Source organism: Plutella xylostella, chromosome 13 (genome assembly GCF_932276165.1).
Source record: "Plutella xylostella chromosome 13, ilPluXylo3.1, whole genome shotgun sequence".
In the NCBI taxonomy this organism is placed as follows: domain Eukaryota; kingdom Metazoa; phylum Arthropoda; class Insecta; order Lepidoptera; family Plutellidae; genus Plutella; species Plutella xylostella.
The window spans coordinates 4,158,501-4,179,149 of NC_063993.1; the positions used below are offsets into that span (position 1 = coordinate 4,158,501).

The 20,649-nt window shown below is 38.8% G+C and overlaps 1 protein-coding gene across 1 annotated transcript in view; it reads right to left on the reverse strand.

Annotated features, from left to right (window-relative positions):
• The window catches only part of LOC105386956, a 37,740-nt gene that overhangs the window by 626 nt on the left and 16,465 nt on the right, over window positions 1-20,649 (reverse strand). The window contains exons 5-11 of the mRNA XM_048624895.1: window positions 20,247-20,402; window positions 18,457-18,601; window positions 16,775-16,998; window positions 15,538-16,030; window positions 14,663-14,869; window positions 1,705-1,845; window positions 932-1,444 (exon numbers count right to left, since the gene is read on the reverse strand). Coding sequence (XP_048480852.1) covers window positions 932-1,444; window positions 1,705-1,845; window positions 14,663-14,869; window positions 15,538-16,030; window positions 16,775-16,998; window positions 18,457-18,601; window positions 20,247-20,402 — 1,879 coding nt within the window. The remainder of the gene's footprint in view (window positions 1-931; window positions 1,445-1,704; window positions 1,846-14,662; window positions 14,870-15,537; window positions 16,031-16,774; window positions 16,999-18,456; window positions 18,602-20,246; window positions 20,403-20,649) is intronic.

The following is a 20,649-nucleotide window of genomic DNA, read 5'->3' on the forward strand; positions in this document are numbered from 1 at the left end:
AGGTACTATAGGATTTATAGGTACATAGGTAACTATGCATATAAAATTTTGTGTGATTGCATGCGTGCGGTAAAAAAAATAGAAAATTTTCCATCACCTACAGTTTATCGAAATTGAACTCCTTTATAAGTATTGTATATACCTACTATAAGTACTGTAAGCAGTCGAAAATTAAAACATCGTAGATCACTTAAAATAAGGTATGTATAAAAGTCCGTAAATGTTGCCTACGTTTTCCCGCATTTTCTATTGAGTCTAAGTAGATGTAAAAATCGAGATCATGCTATGAGGGAAAGTTTAAGATAGTTAGGTGGGTACTTTAGCGCTTCATATGCATCCATAAATAAACCAACAGGTAATATTCTGAATGAAGAATTAATTTCTTGCTACATCTGCGGTTTAGTAGGCAAACGTGCGGTTAAAATGTTTACTGTGGTTTAGACTACCATAATTAGAGTAAGTATAGTGCTGTCGCCTTTCTAGAGAAATGGTTTTGTGACCAATCTAAAAATAGTTTTTGCTGCAGATTTCCAATAAGTAAGGGTAAAAAGTTAAATGTGCCTTTCTATGACTGTGCCGAGAAATTTTAATCCGTGAAAAAACGTAACATGCAGGGCGGAAAACAATCTTACAGAGGATCGTTTCGGCGTTATTTGAGTAGCGGGTGGTGGTCGACATTACCGTGGCTCACCCCACAGACCTTAGGGATACTGATGGAGGGGGGCAGGGGCAACAGATTGTTTCCGTATCTAGCGTGGAAATTTCTATCTAATGATACGTTATCAATATCTCCGCAATCTTTCTTTTTGATTTGGTGGTTCTGAAATATTACATAATACAGCAAATTTTCGTTAACGTTTCGGTTACAAATAAAATATACTTAAGCAGGTAACATCATAAAATGTACATTATTTATTAATATTTAACTTACCAAGGCCTCAGTCTTTTTCCTCAAGTTGGATCTGGACAACGTGAGCGCCAGTTCGGACTGCAGTCGGTTGGAGACGTCGTCCGTGTTGAGAGGCGCGTCGAGCTGGTCGGGAAGGAAGTCGAGGCGCGAGGGCTGCCGGCGCACGCCGCCCGCGCCGTACTCCCCGATGGTGACGGACACGGGCCGCCCCGACTTCTTCATGGTGGCCGTGCCGTTGGGCGCACGCACGAAATACGTGCTCGGCGGCTTCACCGCCACCGCGGCCGGTGCGCGCAGCTTAAACGACTCCAGCGACTCCATATCAGCGTTCTCCTCCCTACTCCCGTTCCTCAGTTTCACCTGCGACAATGGCTCCGGCTTGTTGTAATCCGGCGTGGGAGTCCTCGAGATGGAACCGTTTCTAATGCCATTTCTCGGGCTCGATCCGTTCGTGAGATCTGAATTGATTTTCTCCTGCACTTGGCTGATTGTTTTCTTCACGTCGCCGTTGTGGTGCCCGTTGGTGGCCGGCATCTGTGGAAGTGTCACTGATATAGACACGAGTAATACTACATACCTGCGACAGTTTATCGTTATTTATTTGTTGGAGTAGAATGGTGGATGCATTACTTGCAACAAAGACTTGATGATGTGATGTAGCATTAGCGATTGCATAGGCATGTAGTGTAGGTACCTATCTAGTGTCGGCTGATTTGATTTTAATGGACGTAGATATGGGCATGATAAATGTGGTTATGTTATCGTAATAAGTAATCGGTGCATGAGCGACGTACGGGAGGGGGCGGCGGGGGGTGGTCGGGGGCGTCTCTCTTGGGCGACGGCTTTTGGTGTCCGTTGCTGATTGCGGTTCCATTGGTGATGACTCCTGAAGTGCCATTTTCCGTTTTCCACAATGGTAGTGTCTGCTGACGATCCTGTAACAAGCATAAATTAAATGACGTCAAATTTTCAAAGTCTTTTTTATCGTGAAGGTAATTAGTGCAATAAAACATTACTCTTTCAAATGAAATACGTTGTTCATATCTAGTCAGTAACCAACGGTCTATTATGTGCACTTAGTTACTCGTACATTCACAGATATTGAATCTATCAGTGAAGATAAACCAAGTTTGTTATATTTAGATCCACAGGCAGGATACCGGATAACTTAGGTGCTACATAGCTTGGGGCGTCTAAAGATCTAGGTACAGTTGGATACAGTAGGATAGGTCCAGTTTCAGGATGACTCTCAACTAAACGTGCTTTAACCCGAGACCTCCGTCAAGTAGAACGAGTTTAGGAGCCGGTTTGTACGACTAACTTGAAGGCAATCGACCTAAAATCACTTTTAGCCTAATAGCTACAATACCTGTATTAGCAATTCAGCGTCATTGCCCAGGAAATGACCTAACTCAAACCGAGACCTAACGATGCAAAAGTAAAGTTACATGTTCCATTAACTTTAATTTTCTTGGATATGGATGGACAGAAAAAGTCAAGGGAATTACCGCTAATATTTGACTTTGAACTTTACATTGTACATATCGAGAAAGGAAATAATTTTATGCGGACTGACTAGTATCGGTTGATTACATAACTTATGGCTTCCACAGATGGCAAAGGTTTGTGTTGGTTGTAATGGGTAGGTGACGACGTGCGAATTACTGCGTTTATACTTTATACCTATACCTAGTGATGACTCGAAAATGTACGGTTTGTTTTACAAACTTTATTTCCAATTAAATTGAAGCGCGATACATTTAACATCTTAGCTTATTACCATGAAAGTAGAAAACTTATTAAGTACCTCTAAATTTACAAACTCTGTGCAAAATGTGTATGCTAAACGCTAAGACGACCGAATGGCGTAGTGGTTAGTGACCTGACTACTGAGCCGATGGTCCCGGGTTCGATTCCCGGCCGGAGCAGATATTTGTTTAAACACATATATTTGTTCTCGGGTCTTGGATGTGCCCGTAAAATGGCAATAGGCCCGCCCCCTATTACATTGGGACTTTTGGGACTAACATAACACTCTGGCGAAAAGTGGGTGCAGCAATGCACCTCTGCCTACCCCGCAAGGGAGTACATTAGTACAAGGCGTGAGTGCGTGTGTCTAAACGCTACCGGGATTCTAGGTTTAAGTTGATCAAAATGAAATAGGCATGATGTATAATGTATTCTTCTCAAAAGCAAGGTCACGGATGACGACACACTACGTATCTACATCTACCTGTTTATTTCTTAAAACATTTCATCGCTGCGGTCACACGGTAAAGTCAAGTTTATTACGATAGTGCTCGTATGATGTCAGAGTCGAGTGCAATACTCAACTATGTGGCTCGATCGGTATGCGACTTAAGAATGAAACGCAAAAATACTGACTAGGTACATAGTAAGTTGAAAATCTTTGCATTACTTAGGTAAGAATTTATTGCTATAATCATTGTGTGAGCAATCAAATGAAAATAAAAATATACTTATACTTAAATGCATTTATAATATATAGGGCTAATACTGGATTAAGTGGGTACTTTAGAATAATGGTAGGCACTCAAGTACCTACATAGCAGTCTCAAACCTCTCAGCCATTAACAACCTCTCAGCAGAATGCTAAAGCGGAAATCGTGAGTGTTTTCGGATGAACAGAAGGTCGAAGTCACTCAAGCCAGACAGATTATGCAGTGATAAACCTATTAACTGTGTTTATATGCCGATACAAATCAATAAACCAACACTGTTTAGTTTTTTTTTTACCAAGTTGTAGATATTTTTCGCTCGAGGTCATACCTAAGCTTGGATTATTGGTTAGAATCATTAGTTTCAGATTAGTTTTCTGCAAAAAAAATATAGTTAATTACCCGATAAATTTAACGCATCAACTGTAGTAACAACGTTAGGTAGAAGCCTGATTTTTCAATGATCAGATAAACGTTATCTGAGGAATAAATTTGTTGCTGTCACTGTCTAATACAAACATTCAGCATCCCATATCTAAAACCATTGAAAAATTGATCAAGAATGATTTATTTTTGTAATTTTTATGCATTATTAGTTATGTTATTTATTTTGAATTGGAAGTTTTTATAAGGTGTAGTTAAGATTGCTTATATTTTTTATAAAATATTTTATGTTGGTACTTATCTATAAATCGACAGTATCAAATATCGCCGTACCAAAACCTGTGATAAGTCGATATTTGTTAACACCTATCTATACCGAGGTGGTTACTCGCTACCTATTGTACCTAGATATAGATAGTAGGTTATCAACCTGTTGATAGATTTGTAAGTATTACTCATTTCTCTTAACATTGAAAAATATATAAGTACTTAAGTACAACTATAATGGGGAAAATTTCACCAAGTACCCACCTAAGAATGTACAGAACAGCGTTTATTGCGACCGATTCTGTGGTTGCATATTACAAAATAAGTTACTGAAAAACAATTATAAGTAATAATGATTCATATATGTTTACCGACAGTAAAAGTAGTAAGTATATTATCCGAGATAGGTAGTAATAGTACCTACACTGCCTCGCTCCAATAATAATAGGAACAATCCTATTCTAGCGATGTACAAGTGGTTCAACTTACTTCGTAGCACTGAATGATCACTAACGGTTTCGTTTTGTTGTTTTGCTTCATTTTGGAGCGCGATTAGATGAAAAACGAAGAATATAAGAAATATAGTCCCGTTCAAACTCAAACCATCACATAATTGGAAGGCACGACACGTTTAATATATCAGGATGAAAATAAAAGTGTTTTAGCATTAGCTAAGCTTCACGGATGAGAACTGGTAAATAATGTGAAGCGCGCGTGAAGGCCGCCGATAATAATTTTCCGTGAAAATCGGCGCGGAAAAACAAGATGGCTGCCCACTACGGCGTGTGGCGACGTGCAGCGCGCGACTGAGGCAGCGGCAGCGGCGGCCGCGCGGCGTCGTTATCAGTGCAAGGAGAATTCATGCGAAATCACGATGTGCGCTCCGCCGCCCATGATCGGACCCTGGCTACTACTGTCGACACTATTCACCCATTTTTGCAATCAGATAGATATCAAAATACAGTTTCAAAACACATGGTCATAGCAGTATATTAGGTATGATTTATTTATTAAGTAGATACCGTTAAATTACCACATTTCTTGGTATTAAATAATTTGATTATAGTTAAGTAGGTATTTGTTCTTCCAAGTAATTGAAATTTTATCGTTTACCTAGCTACATAAATGTCGGTGATTTTCTTTCAATGAGTTGCATTGCATTCTACTAATTACCTAAACCTGCCTGTTTTCTTAAAATGATCATGATCATCTAATCTTCATTTTTGAGTACCTATATGTATGTATAGAGCCCATTTATGTTAAATATTAACACGAAAAACAAACTGAAATTGTGAGCTAGAGTAGATTATCGCCTGTTTCTCGAAAAACCTGTAAGTACCTAACTAACACTATAGTTATGTATGTATTTCAGTCTAGGAACCATAGTGCGCATATAAACCCTAACAGGTTTCTGACGCACAATTCATTTGTAACCTAAATGTCTTTTATGTTTGCGTAAATAAATAAATAAATAAACTGTTTACTGTGTAACACATTGGCAGCCATTTTAAAAGAAGTAAGGTCGATCATTGTAAAAATTCTACCTCATATGTATATTATGTAGAAAGTGCACGTACGGTAATAGGAACTCATAATTTCAAAACAATATATCGAGAAAAACAAGTTTGTTTTCCACAAGATACTTAGGTAGATACTTAGCTATAAGAAAGTGGACTGACTACTTTAAGTCCTTATGGGATACTTAAATGCACGTTAGATATTAGAAACATGTGCGTTGTTTTATAACATACATAGTTCAGTTACTAAGATATTTTTAAACTTCCGTTTAGAAAAGAAAAAGCAGTGGTTGGTCGGCCTACGTATTGTCGAAAAAAGCCTAAAGGTAAGCGTCCACCTATCGATATCGTACGTATCGGACCAAAGGGATTTTCTTAGGCGTCGGTCAATACCGATGTAGTGGAGGCACTTGTGTGAATTTCTATACAAAGAATATTTAATGCGATGCGTCGGTTGTGCCGAAAAATTTACGCTTATGCCTTAAATGTGCCATTTCAAACAAATTTCTTTCTGAGTCGTATTATGATGGATGGTATACAGGAAGTAAAAAAAACCGAATAAAGCCACAATCCTCAACGGTACTTATTGTCTACTCCATTTGGTTCAGTAGTAACTACTGGCCTACTGCCGAGTGCAAGATAATATCATAAGATTGAAATCACATATTTCGTAGCTCAGCAGGTGGTTGTCTAATTACTTTTTACAATACAACTACATACTAGGTACCTACCTACATCTATATAAAAAGAACCTACAGAGTAAGTAGGTACAGTACCACGGGTTCCGCTCATCTCGCATAATCTTTATTGACCAAAACTAATTTCGCATAACTCGTATGGTCTTAACTTTTTTGACCGAACCATCACTTTGCCAAGACTTATTTGGCATAAGGCTCGTTTCGTCTAAAACTCTTTAGGCACAATCTTTAAACACCTAAGTTTCGTTTGCTCAAATTTATGTTCGTCTATACCTATGTAGAATCTTGTTTCTTCTTATGTTATCTTAATAAATAATATATTAAGTATATAGTAAATGTACAAATTGTGGTATTTTTCTCCTACATCCCAAAAATCACGATATTGTGTGATCAAAAAATCGAAAGTTAACGACCAATATAATTATTACAAACCCCATGAGATCGAAACCTAAAAATAGGTGCGACGACGAGCAAAGCGAGGAGGAGCGTGTTAGGTGCACATGTTCATCAAAACCAAAGCGGAGCGCAGCGAAGCGGAGCGGAGCGTTTTCCAAACAGCGGAAACAATACAAGGCACCAGTTTGCGCTATGTAGGGAGACGCTCCGTCAAAGTTAAATATTATTACTTTGTATAAACCTATGCCATAGCATTATTAGGCTATTCAAGATTTGGCCATACCATTATTAGGCTAAACAATGTTATGCGAAATAACTTTTTACTAAACGAGATTTATGCCATACGATTTTCGGCGTAACGAGACTTTGACCAAACGTTACTAATGCAATACGAGATTAGGCAAATAAATCTTATGACAAAAAAGGTAGAACCCGAATTACAGTCTTAACGGTCCGCAGTTTCGCACACACTTATTAAATTCCTGTTATGAAATCTGTACAAATTGATGTGATGTGATCACTACTCAATCTCGTTATAAAAAATACCGATTGTATAGCAGCTCGCCTTCGTTTAATATTTGTGAAGCAAGTGTAACCCTCTAGGCGTTTTTCGTTCAACAACCAACTCGGACTCCGCTAACAATACCAACGTTAGCGCAAGTTTGCACCTTTAGTGTAACTAGATAAATGTGAAATATCTTGGAATCACACAGCACAAAGGCTATTGTCATTTTTATCAAGATGGTAGCCGTGAGTTCTCAGTTTAGGTCATCGCTCAGGCATGCACCACCATGGCTTATACCCTTTCGAACAAAAATAACACGTGAAACGATATCAAATATAATCATATTGAAATATACATATTAGGTATTATGATATACTAAGTACATAATATGTTTTCTTCTATAAGGTACCTCCCACGGTCGTAGGTAGGAGCTCCACTTACCTTCAATTTAGTCTTAACTAATCTGTAAAAAAGCCTTATCAGCTTAAAAAGTCTCTAATGGTGTTGCCATTTAACTCAGTAAATTACTAATTAGCCATGTGGAAAGCTTACATAGGTATGGGCGTGCATAACCCTTATGTGGGTACCTATTAATAAATATTTAATTATAAAATTTCGTAACACTAGCAAGAGCAACTCATAGCGCGTAACTTTTCATAGTAATTATGGCCAATTAGACTACTTCATTTAAGACAAAGTATGTGGCATCGTAAGTTCTTGCTGCAAACGTGGAGATTCCAGGAAAATTAGAGGTTCCACAGCGATACAACTATCTATCTATATAGATTTAGTTTTCAGCTGAAACTATCTATCTACATACAAATTCTTTTAGATGAGTACCTGCCTATTATTATATCTGTTAACAAAAAGCATAAGTAACTAATTATGTTATAATCTCTAAAGCAGTCATGTATAGTACCTAGTTTTTTAATAAAAGATACTTATAAAATTTCGGAACGAGTAATATGGCAACTCAGAGTGTATAATGCAATGCCTAGTCGATTTATGCAAAATCTAGACTGAAATCGAGAACAATTAACCTTCGATAGATTTTGAAAAGTTTATTTCATATTAGCGCCGCTCCAATAGCACCGTTTATGTAATGTTAGATAGACGTGTAGTAATTTAATTATTCGTGTTGAGGCGACCGCGTTAATTTCGAAAGTATTGTCTCATATCAGTGTAGAGGAACCATATCTGTAGATATTTGTACTAGACAATTTTGTAGTTTACTTCAAATATTAGATGTAAACAACTATTTTTTTAAATACACAAACAAACTACTAGCTAGTTTATTTAAAGAGGTAGTTTCTTCTAATTGTGTTGGTGACCGAAAGTAAATGTTTTCCAGATCAATACTATCTGATTCCGGCCATAAAATATACCATATCTCGATATTCCCATCCACTCATCGCAGCTGTTGCTCCAGCCTCATTTTCGGAAAAGGAAGCTGCAATTACTTTTTCCTATTGGTGAAGCCACTATAAAAAATTCATTCGTACATGGAAAGATTCGAACCCACCACGGTTTCACGAATGAGAGCCGAGACCTTATTATATCCGTGACTTCATGTGACATGCACATCTCATGAAAAATAAGCTACCACTTTAAAGTCCGTGTGAAAGACTGACATTCCTCTAACGTTGAGGACGCATGGTCACCCTAGCTATCTCTCCAGAGTTACGCAATGCCCCTGCCATGTCAGTGCGCGGGGGGGTAGACTCGCTTCCTTGAACATCGCCCGATCGATTATTTAGTGTATTACCCTAGTAGTACGGTCAGCTTCACAAGTTGCTACACACTATGGTACATATACCTTTTTAACCGATTTCAATAAATTGGAGGTTCTCAATTTGTCGGGATCTTTTTAATTCATTGACATTGACGATGTTTGAATGAATAAGGCCCGATTTTACCATTTAAGAATATTACGAGAATAAAATTGACGTATAGCGTTTCTTACTCTTGAGTAAATCTCGGAATAGCACTATTCTTCAATGGTAAAACCGGTTTGTGAGTTTGACAAGTGTAGCTACTTATGAATCTGACTGTACATGATATCAGTTTGCCTACTTGGTACAGTTTGATCGATACTGGGAGACGGACGGACGGTGACAGTGGGCTAGTTAACAATTCTTGTTTAGAATTCCGATTCTCAGTATACCAACAAACAGTAGTCGTATGCTACATACTAGTAACACAATGGGATAGTTTGAAACCATTCTTAGAGCTCTTGTTTCTTGTATGTGTGTGTAATGTTATTGTATGTTTTCAATTCTGAAGTAGGTAATTGGTGTACATGTAAAACAATACTTTTAGAAGATTTATAGATACTTATCCAGTTTTACGATGATTCAAATAATCAAATGAGTAATACTATTAAATACCTACCTCCTTTTGATTAAGTTTGCTGTTTTGCTATAAGAACAGAAATTGCTAGTAGATACGTACTTCTGTAGGTACTAGGCACATGTCACTATTGAACAGATTGAAGATTCCCCTGGGTTGCATCAGAGTCGCAAGCACAAGTTTCGAACCTCCGTTAACGTTGCGTATCGTCAACTGTCACTGTCAAAATGTAAGGAAAAGTTAGTTACAAAAGTGACATTTGTTTTTTACATATGTTAGGTGGAATTTCACCAAACCTAAACGTATTTAGTAGCCTGTCATACGTCTGTCAGTTAGTACAAAATGTATTTAAAATTTGATTTAAATACGTTTAGCGTTTGGTAAAAGTGACCCTTCGTGTAGATTCGAAAATAGTATCGAATCCGGTGCTCGCTGAACAGCATTGTGTTGTTGACTGCTCGGAATCGGCATGCATTCTGCCAATTCTCAACTAGGTACCTTTAAATTTTTCTGTCAGGGTGGCATCTTAGTAGCATGCTGTGATGAATGTTGACCATTTTGCTGTATTTTGGATTTCTAATAACTTTCTTTGAAAACTTTACTGTCTTACTGTTATTGATCATTTATACAGACTTAAATTTATTGTTATTGATTGACTGTAAGAGATATAGTTCTTCAAATAGGTGTATTATATTCCTCTCTCGTATCTTTTTTTCTGACACTTTAACGATATTTGTTTAGTGTGCAATGAAGTAGTAAACGTACTTTATAATGCTTTATGCTACTCACTTACTGTATTGTTATAAACGAGTTCTTAAATATACAGCCAAGATCTAAGTACGGTAGAACAACACGGAACTTCGTCGTCACTACGCGCCGCCGGACAAAAACTATAATTATTCATAGTTACTGACAAACAAAACGTCTCCACTGCCAAGGCTACATTATAATAACCAAACTAATATCACGAAAAAACATGCTCAGACATTATGCGTAATCTAACATTACCGAAACGATGATCTGCACAATTAAGATCGTGGTTTTCCCAACAAATGTTGCAAATTTAGATACGTATGTACTTACCTGAGTATTTCTACTATGTAACCTGCCTACTTGAAAATTCTTGGCTATGATTGTTTTGGTAATCTATTCTTTGCATATTATTTTTATTAAATAAGTTTATATTACTCCTTAGGTACCTACTGCATGCAAATGCAAAGTAATTATACCTATCTACTCAGACCATTAGAAAATAGGAAGTGAAAAATCTACTTGGATAAGCGCAGTAGAAAAGCCACCTAACGAAGGCGAAAGTGAAAAGACAGTAAAGAAATACTTATTATCAACTTGTTTCGTAATAGCCTCACTGTGGACCTTCTGCGAACTTTTTTTGACACCGATTTTCGGATTCAAAATGTATGGAATTTGACACTAATTACTTCGTAAATATTATTTCGTTTTGAATCGTGCTGAACCGAATGTCAACAGAAATAGAGAAATACTTAAGAGAGGAGCAAGCGGGTACGTATTATTATTGAAGAGTGTGTTGAATGGAATGCGGAACTGTTTCTCACTTTTGTGGATTTTGAAAAGGCCTTTGACACCATACAGTGGCCCGCCATGTGGACGTGTTTGAAGAAAAAAGGCATTCCAACAAAAATTGTCAATATCATACAATCTCTCTACAATGGCAGCACGTGCCACGTTATACATGATGGGCTTATTGGACCACCTATTCCTATCTCTACCGGGGTCAAACAAGGGTGCCTTCTCTCTCCTCTTCTCTTCATAATCATCTTGGACGACATAATGCGACAAGTCTCTGCTGGTTCAAGAGGAATCCCTTGGAGACAAGGCCAATTAGAAGACCTGGACTACGCGGACGACATTGTTCTCTTATCCAAAAAGCTGTCAGATATGCAAAGTAAAATAGAAGATCTCCAAAGAGAAGGTGGCAAATATGGCCTTAAGATAAATGCGTCAAAAACAGAAAGCATGAAAGTTAGCTCCAGCAGTACAGAACATGTCACCTTGGGCAACTCGCAACTGAAGCTAGTAGACACCTTCTGCTACCTTGGATGTATCCTGACGAACAAAGGCGGTGCTGATATGGACATAGATAACCGGATCAAGAAAGCAAAAGCGGCTTTCGCCCAGCTTGCCCCAGTCTGGAAGTCGCACATAATGCCCCTTCGTCTAAAGCTGTCTATATTCGAAAGCAATGTAAAGTCGGTCCTTCTATATGGCTGTGAAACTTGGAGGACTACAAAGCTGCTACATCACAAGCTCCAAGTTACCGTCAACAGGTGCCTCCGTTCGATTCTCCGCATATACTGGCCGGACACGATCTCTAATGTGGACCTATGGAAAAAATGCAACCAAACCACATTGAGGAAAGAAATCGCAATGAGGCGCTGGAGATGGATCGGCCATACAATGAGAAGACACGACTGTAACCATGCTCAAGTTGCTTTCGAGTGGCAGCCTGGTGGAAGAAGGAGACCAGGTAGACCCGTACAGAGCTGGAGAAGGTCCGTGGAGGCGGAAATGAAGAGGGCAGGTCTATCGTGGGCCCAAGTGAAGGAGGCGGCTCAAGATAGGGAAGCGTGGCGAAGAATGTCTGTAGCCCTAAGCTCCACAGGGGAGTAACAGGACTATAAGTAAGTAAGTATTTCGTTTTGACTTCGCGATTGAGTCCCAGGCTAGAATTTAATCTTTTGTATTCAAATCAGTCTATATGATGTATCGCACATAGCCGTGTTAAAACTGTTATTCGACATTCAACAAAATTATTACTTATCTAGTTTGACATGACTAAAATTACGTTTTGTGCCTTCAGAACCCAAGTCCGCGTTGTTCTATGCTTCAGAATCGACATTGGCATGCTCTCCTTCGTAGTTAGTTTTTGGGGTTCAATGGTATCTACGATAGATAGATATTTTTTATTTGTACATAAAAACATGGAAAACTTAATCTAACACAAACGGCAGTGTTATAGCTTAAAGCGATTTCTTACAGACAGCCTTTCCGTTCCGTTCGTCATCATTATTTAAAGACATTTTGTTCATCGTTTCGTTCATTCGTCCGTCTGTGAGTCTATCAAAATCAATCACCGGATGCAAATACATGATAGGTATTCCAGATAATTTAAGCGCGGCATTTTTGTAACGACCAGATTTTAGTGATAGTACCACTTACTCATAATTAATTACGTATTTATCAGCACATACGTAGGTACCTAAAGAATATTTTAGGTACTGATAATACACATCCTACTAACTATGTGTTTAGAATCTTTATTTTAAAACAGATATGACGTGTTATTCTACTCAGACCACATGAGATCAGAATGCATAGGGATTTAAAAATAAAACACCTAAGTTGTACATCATGAAACCTCTATCTGGGAAGGATTTGTCAAAAATGCTTCTACCTCAAAAATATACTAACTTAAAAGATTTTAGAGTAATTCCGACTGAGTGAGGCGACTGTAGGCTAGGGTAACGTAACGTACCTAGGGACATTTTCGACTACCCCAACTTTGAATGAAGCTATCGCAGCGTACAAAGATATTAATGTGAAATTTTCTTTATTCGGTAGGATATATAATCTATTATCACTAGTATTTGTGCTGGAGCTTTGGTGTGGCCAGATTTTATTATATTCAGATAAAAGTAAAAATGCTTGTTTTGACCCAAGGTACGTTACACGTTTGTACCTTGGGACACTGTTTCCTATGGCTTTGTACTATGGAAAATGCAAACTTCTAAATAACGCCTTATATCTCTGTTCTTATTGATTGACTGCATCTCTCTTCTGTCCAGTTTCACTCTGCCACTAATAAGAAGTAATAAGAACAGAGATATAAGGCGTTATTTAGAAGTTTGCATTTTCCATAGTATAAAGCTATAGGAAACAGTGTCCCAAGGTACAAACTTAATCATGTCCTAAGGTACAAAAAAGCAATATTTAACCAAAATTTAAATATCTTTATTTTTAATTTAGAAATCTTTCAGATAATTGCCATGTCATAAAATTAAATAACTGAAAATTTATACGTGACATCCATGTCTCTATTTTGAGCATGCCTCAATGAGATAACGCAACTCAAAAAACTATACAAAAGCTACTTTTGACTCCAAAAAACTTCATATTGTCTTCACCACACACTCGATGCTGGTATGATCACGAGACTCACTAGTTTTGCCAAGCGAGTAAAATACTATGCCTAGGGTAGAATTTTAATGTGTTTATTCAGCCGGTTTTTAAAATACAATCAATGTCCCGAGGTACAAGCGTCCCAAGGTACGTTACGTTACCCTACATCTAGAATCTAGGTGACACGACTGTTAGCTACATCTACAGTCGCGTCACCTTTGAAAGCTATCCCGTCAGAGTACCAACGCTACCGCGGCTAAATAGATACTTAGCCGCGTAGATACGGAACAAACCCTGGACCTTTGAAAATATATCCATTAAATATGAACATATGACAGAGTGCAAGCAATAAAAATTGCCAGGTAGATAGCTACACCTACGGATTCCTGCCGTTCTCATACACGTTACTCCTATACCTCGTTCTTGGGATACATTAAGTATAAGTGTATTTACTACTGTATTTTGTTACGTGTGAGACCGTGTTGAGGATTCTTACATCATATTATCGATACCAGTTGCAGAGTCGGCAATATTTCTTTCATGCACCCAACTGATAGACAAAATAATAATAATTGTCCACGCTCAGCAACCACTAGCACTCGTGCTATAACAATGGAGACGTCGGGGGTCAAACCTAGGACTGCAAGACCTTCCGCTGGCGGCATGCTTCACTTTCTATAAAGATCCTCAGGGTGACACAACTGAAGAATAGTCTGAAATAGTCTGACTGTGAAGGCAATGCTGCTGCGATTTGGATTCGATAGAATCAATGAATAATCGAAGCTCGTTAGATATTTTCCAAGGCGTACCTACATATTTTATACAGGGTTATTGGTAAGTAGACCTATATATGTTTTATAAAAAAAAACAGAAATATTAAATACATATCTCAAAAAATGTTAAGTTTCGGATAATGCATTACAGGGTTCAATCGACTGAAAATGCCTTCTTCTATCACCTCCTGAAAGGCCCAGGTCTTCTTACAAATAACCCTGTATCTATCATACCCGTATTATAACCAAGCTGTCAGCATCGTCGTTATTGTCGTCTGTTTTCTTGTCACAGGCGTGGTCTACATTAGCGAACATCTTCTTGTGCACCTTCTTGAACTCGTCCATGAGCGCGTCATGTTGCTTCTTCTTCTCGTTCTCGACCGGCTTGGCTGTGCTCACCTTCTTTTTAACTTCTGGTGGGTTCGCGTTCTCTTGGGTTGAGGTTTTCTTGAGCTGTAACAATAGTTAGATTTTTAGTAAGCATAATTAATAATGTAGGTACGGTTGCGGGAATTTAACATTATCGATATTCAAAAGTACCTAGGTAATTTAATACAGTAATCCCAGTAGTTACTGGAAATAACTGGAAACACAGTCACAAACACAATAATATATGTATATGTGGGTGGAAGTTTCAACCTACTCATAATGGGGTAAAGGACAAGGGGTCCTGTGTACTTTTAGGCAACCCGTTGAATTCTTTTATATGGCTAATTTGATCAGTCAAAAATACAACCAAATATGCGGCACAATATCTATAAAAAAAAAAAAAAAAAACACGCGCTCACGCCTTGTACTAATGTACTCCCTTGCGGGGTAGGCAGAGGTGCATTGCTGCACCCACTTTTCGCCAGAGTGTTATGTTATGTTATGTTATCTATAAATTTTCCAGATATTTTGTGTTTATTTTTTATTACCTAACTTGCTTTAAAATATCTGTTATTCGAATAAGTTATAATATTTTTATAGGTTTTAGCTATGTTCGGTACTTAGGTTTGCTAAACTTCGTAAAATTTCATATTTTTATCTCTCTAACCGTTGTATATGTTAATTAAATGATTGTTATTTCCCATCTTTTTTGCTGACCTTACCTACTACAATCAAACTTAATCATAACTTACCAATTTCCTCCTCTGAATCTCTTCGGCAATGGCACTGGATAGCGTGGTATTACTAGTCAAGCTGGTCGCGTCTGCACTCATCTCTTTCTTCAAGGGAGGGGGCTTATTACAGTGCGTCGTGACCGCGCACTGGGTCGTATTCGTGTGGTGCACCTCCACTACTATCGTCTTCTTCTCATTCTCCTTGTTAGCTAAGCTGGAGAACGTCGTCTTTCTCGGGGGCGGGTTATTATCGTAGCTGCACTGTATAGTGGCGCCATCTTCTGTCAAGTTGATAATAGTTCTGTTTGAGGGACTAGTGGTGAACTCTTTCTTCTGGGCGATGATGTTTTTCTTCTGGTTCTCGTAGGAGTGTGGGTTGTCGGGGATGCTGGGGCAGTCGTAGTCGGGCTCGATGTCCGAGGGCGCGTCGAAGTTGTGGATGTCTCGCGGCGTCTTCCAGTCGAAATCGATGCTGTCCCACGTCCTCCGCTTGATTCGGTTCAGGTTTAACCTGCAACAAGTTACAACATTATTTTTGTGTAAGATAGTGGATGTAGTAAAATGGAATATGTTCTAATTTTTACCAACAGAAAACGTCCTGAACTTTTTGATATGATCATAGATAATGATGTTTAAGTTCCAATACTCTGCAGGTAACGAATCAGATTATTATTTTGATTATCGAAAGATAATATTAATTAGCAAAAATATATAACTAGATATCATACAGGTAGGTATCACACTGGATTACCTTTTCAATATATTTATATGAATTAAAGTTTATCAAAATTTTAACCCTATATAGTCTATGATCACTGTAATCCGCAGTGACAATACGTGGATTCCACTTAATAATATCGGACAAGCGAACTTTTTACCCAATTTCTATTAAAACAGTCAAAATTACCTATTAATTAGGTTGCCTGCAAGAAATCGCTTTAAGCGATTAAGGCCGCCATTTGTACATATGTTTTAGATTAAGTTTTTTTGTAATTTTTGTCCATGTTTTTGTGTACAAATAAAGAATATCTATCTATCTAATTATTACTCTACCACCATTAGGGCGTTTTTAACAGCGTGTGGATATACTCACGCACGAGGGTTTTCTAGCAAATTTCCCGCGTCCCGCATGCATATTCCACGCTTTACAATGAATTGTATCAAAATAACAATTGAGCTTATCACGCGTGCGGGGCAATCCCGCGTGCGTGATGAAATCCAACACCATTACATTATACACCTGTCCCTCTCTCACCTATCAGCTCTATCAGCGGCCTCCTCGGCCACACTAGCCAGCCTCCTTCGCAGGGCGGCGGGGACGGCGAGGGGCGCGGGGGCTGCGGGCGCGGGGCTCCGCTCCCCCGCCGCTGATGAGGCAGAGCTGTTGTAGCCAGAGCTCTCCGGAGACACCAGTTCAGCGCCAGCTCCCTCACGGATTAAAAGCTCGAGCCGCCCGGGGACCTTCATGGCTGCTATCGCCTGGAATTTAAGGGAAAGGGTTTGTTAAGATTGCTAGTTAGTGAAGACTGTAAGCATTGGTGTAGGTATTGGACTATTAGTCTGGCATCAATTTGTTTATATTCTATTCTATTGATAAATATGAAGGCGAAGAAGACCGTGATGTTATTGCTCTAGTATTTTTGGCTTACTTCAGCTATCTATGATCAGACATTCATTGAAATCTACTGAAAGATGTTTGATTCCGATGCTGATGGTGATAAGTTAGTAGGTAAATAGGTATTCTTATGTCGCGGCAAATTTATTATAAAGGCAATAATTAAGATCAAAATCATTCTGATAAATTATTTATCGATGCGATAATCATGACGCAATATTTACATTTTATGTTACATTTTTTTTTTGTTTATACAGATGAATATGGATGGAACTTTCTACTGTTGTAAATGTGCATTTTACATTATAATAATGCATTCCAATCGGATTGGAAATTGATTAAAATTTTCTTGCATATTCATGGAAAATATGAGATCGTGAGACAATTCCGTTGCGTAACTTATTACATCACCGTTTTAATAATCAGAAACTCATCTACTTTTACGATTTTGACGGATGCTTCACCTGATACCTTATAAATATGTATGTATTTATGTATATTCTGCGGTAGATATATTTTATTTAATAGCTGCCACCTGTTCATTGCTGCTATGAAACAGTTCTACCAGTACTGAAAGTATCAGTGAAATTCAACATGTTCTTTATCAATTTATTAGGATCCACTTCCATTTTCAGTACTTTATTTTTGGACTGTAAATTAACGCATTAACGCTCAACCCTCATTAAAACCTACATTGGTGAAGTGCCGTCCGTTTCACGAGAGGATCCGTACCTAATCTAAATTAAGCTCTAAACCCACCTCATTAAACGTAACATGAGAGAATCCATGTCCGTTTCAGTCGAGGATCCGTAATCTAAACTCTAAAATAGGTTGGCTGGTAAAAAATGCTTTTAGCAATAAGTCCACCTTTTGTATTAAAGCAATAAACAGACCCACCTCATTGAAAGCGACATTGGTGAAGTCATGTCCGTTTCACGAGAGGATCCGTGCCTAATCTAAATTAAGCTCTAAACCCACCTCATTATGCGACATAGCTTGTGTCTGTTTCTAATATAACTTAAACGTTGTCGGGTAACAAAGCTCTGAACCCACCTCATTGAAAGCGACATTGGTGAAGTCGTGTCCGTTTCACGAGAAGATACCTAAATTGAGCTCTAAACCCACCTCATTGATAAATGCGACATAGCTTGTGTTTGTTTCAGGAGAAGATTCGTAATCTTAATTCTACTCTAAACCCACCTCACCGGCCTATACCCAACAATGAGCGATAGAAGACTGAAAGAAACCCACCTCATTGAAAGCGACATAAGTAGGTTGTGTCTTTTTTAGGAAAAGATTCGTAATATGTACTCTAAACCCACCTCATTGAAAGCGACATTGGTGAAGTCGTGTCCGTTGCAGGCGAGGATCTGGTCGCCGGGCCGCAGCCCCGCACCGCGCGCCAGCCCGCCGTCGCGCACGAACTGCACGAAGATGCCCGGCTTCCAGTCGGGACCCTTGCATATACTGTGGGCAGAGACAATCAGGAATTAGATAGATAGAGTACTCTTTATTTGTACACGAAGAAATAATTAACGCGCCAGCAATCGTAGACTCGTTAGCATTACAAGCGCTAACTGTTGATAAAATAATTAACAATAGATAGATAGATAGAGTCCATCTTATCATAAGCGATAAAAGCGATCTTTAAAACTTGAGGTCGCTATAAGTAGCGACCTCAAGTTTTAAAGAAATTATACAAGACCGCAAGTTTTAAAGAAATAACACTCACGACCAATGAAAATGATCCACCTGCCATTTATGTTTTATATGTCACCGGAACTTTTTTATTTCTCGTGAGTGTATATCTTAAAGGCCGGAAAAAGTTAGCTAGATAAGACTGTGTACCTGGATGTAAATTGAGCTTATTTGTTTATTGGAAAAAAGATTGAGATGGGACCTCGACGGATTAAATTTATGCTGAAATCACGTTTTTTTTTAAATACAATCTTGTGGTAACATATATCACAGTAAGCAACTACTTTTTATCTCTATCTTAAGCTGACTTGCAACGGTGAGATACGAGTAGATCATTGTTTAACATACTGTGTGTTGGTGCTTTAAATTGATTGAGAGCTATATAAAATGGTGTAAGTAAAGTTCTATTAATTTACGTTGTATCGATAACATACAAGTAACTCATTAAACTATATCATTCTACTGATATTAACCTGAAACGTTTTTACTTTATGTTACCGCAAATTTACCGATATTTCTCAAACAGGTGAGTATATGGCCTCTTAAAAGCCATTAAAAGTGCGGTTACCATAGAAAGCTGCGTAAACTATCATATTTCCAACATTAATGAAGTACTAAAACTGCATACCGTTATCGTATCGTGTTACCTACCAATAATTAGCAAAAACTATCGCTTTTACATTCCAACACACGTGTAAAATCTAATTACTGAGTTAAGCGTAATCAATAATTATAGTACTTATGTATAAGCATTTGCAATATCCAGGATAAGTGCAAAGGATTTCAGTTATGAAACTAATTGCCGAAATTGCACTTTTTACAACTAATTAAGAGTGTCGGCATGTGTTTCCTATAAACGATGAACCTAATTTAAATATGAAAATGAAATATGTAATAAGAGGTATGTATAAGTATCTCATTAATTTTGTTTTGCTTAGATATAAAAATAAAGGTCGAGCTCTTAGCCGGGTCTTAGCGGTGTCGACCTTAAACTCAGTAATTATATATGTACGTACATTGCTTCGTCCACCAACATGATCATGAACACATAATATGTCAGCTCAAGGATCCCAACCCGCATCTCTGGCATGAGAAACGGCGCTTACCCGACTGAGCTACCACCACCGCTCTATATGAATTTCAAAAATCCACTCACCCGCATCCAAGCTTGGCCCGTGGCGGCACCAGTATGGACAGGCGCAGGTCCGGCAGCCGCTCCGAGTCGCACAGCGTGGGCGACGACGACGCGCCGGAGCTCAGCGACGGTGCCCGCTCGGAGACGAACTGCCAGCTCAGCGCCTCGTGTGATTATGTCAGCGACGGGATTCGAACCCTCATCTCTGACATGAGAAGCGGGCGCTTACCTGACTGAGCTACCACCCTATATGAACATGAGTTTCCACAATGGACTCACCCGCATCCAAGCTTGGCCCGCGGTGGCACCAGTATGGACAGGCGCAGGTCCGGCAGACGCTCCGAGTCGCACAGCGTGGGCGACGACGACGCGCCGGAGCTCAGCGAGGGAGCTCGCTCGGAGACGAACTGCCAGCTCAGAGCCTCGTGGGGTTTGCTACAGCATAAAAAAATAATTAACAAAACATTATCAAGCGCAGCGTTGGGCGACCCCCCGCAAAAGACGGATGAACTAGTCAAGTCCGCGGAGAAGCGCTGGATGCGCGCCGCCTCCAATCGGACAAGGTGGAAATCACTGGGGGAGGCCTATGCTTAGCAGTGAACGTTCTATGGCTGAGATGATGATGATGATGATGAAAACATTATCATGAAAAAACACATAGGCTTTTAAAAAAAGTATAGGC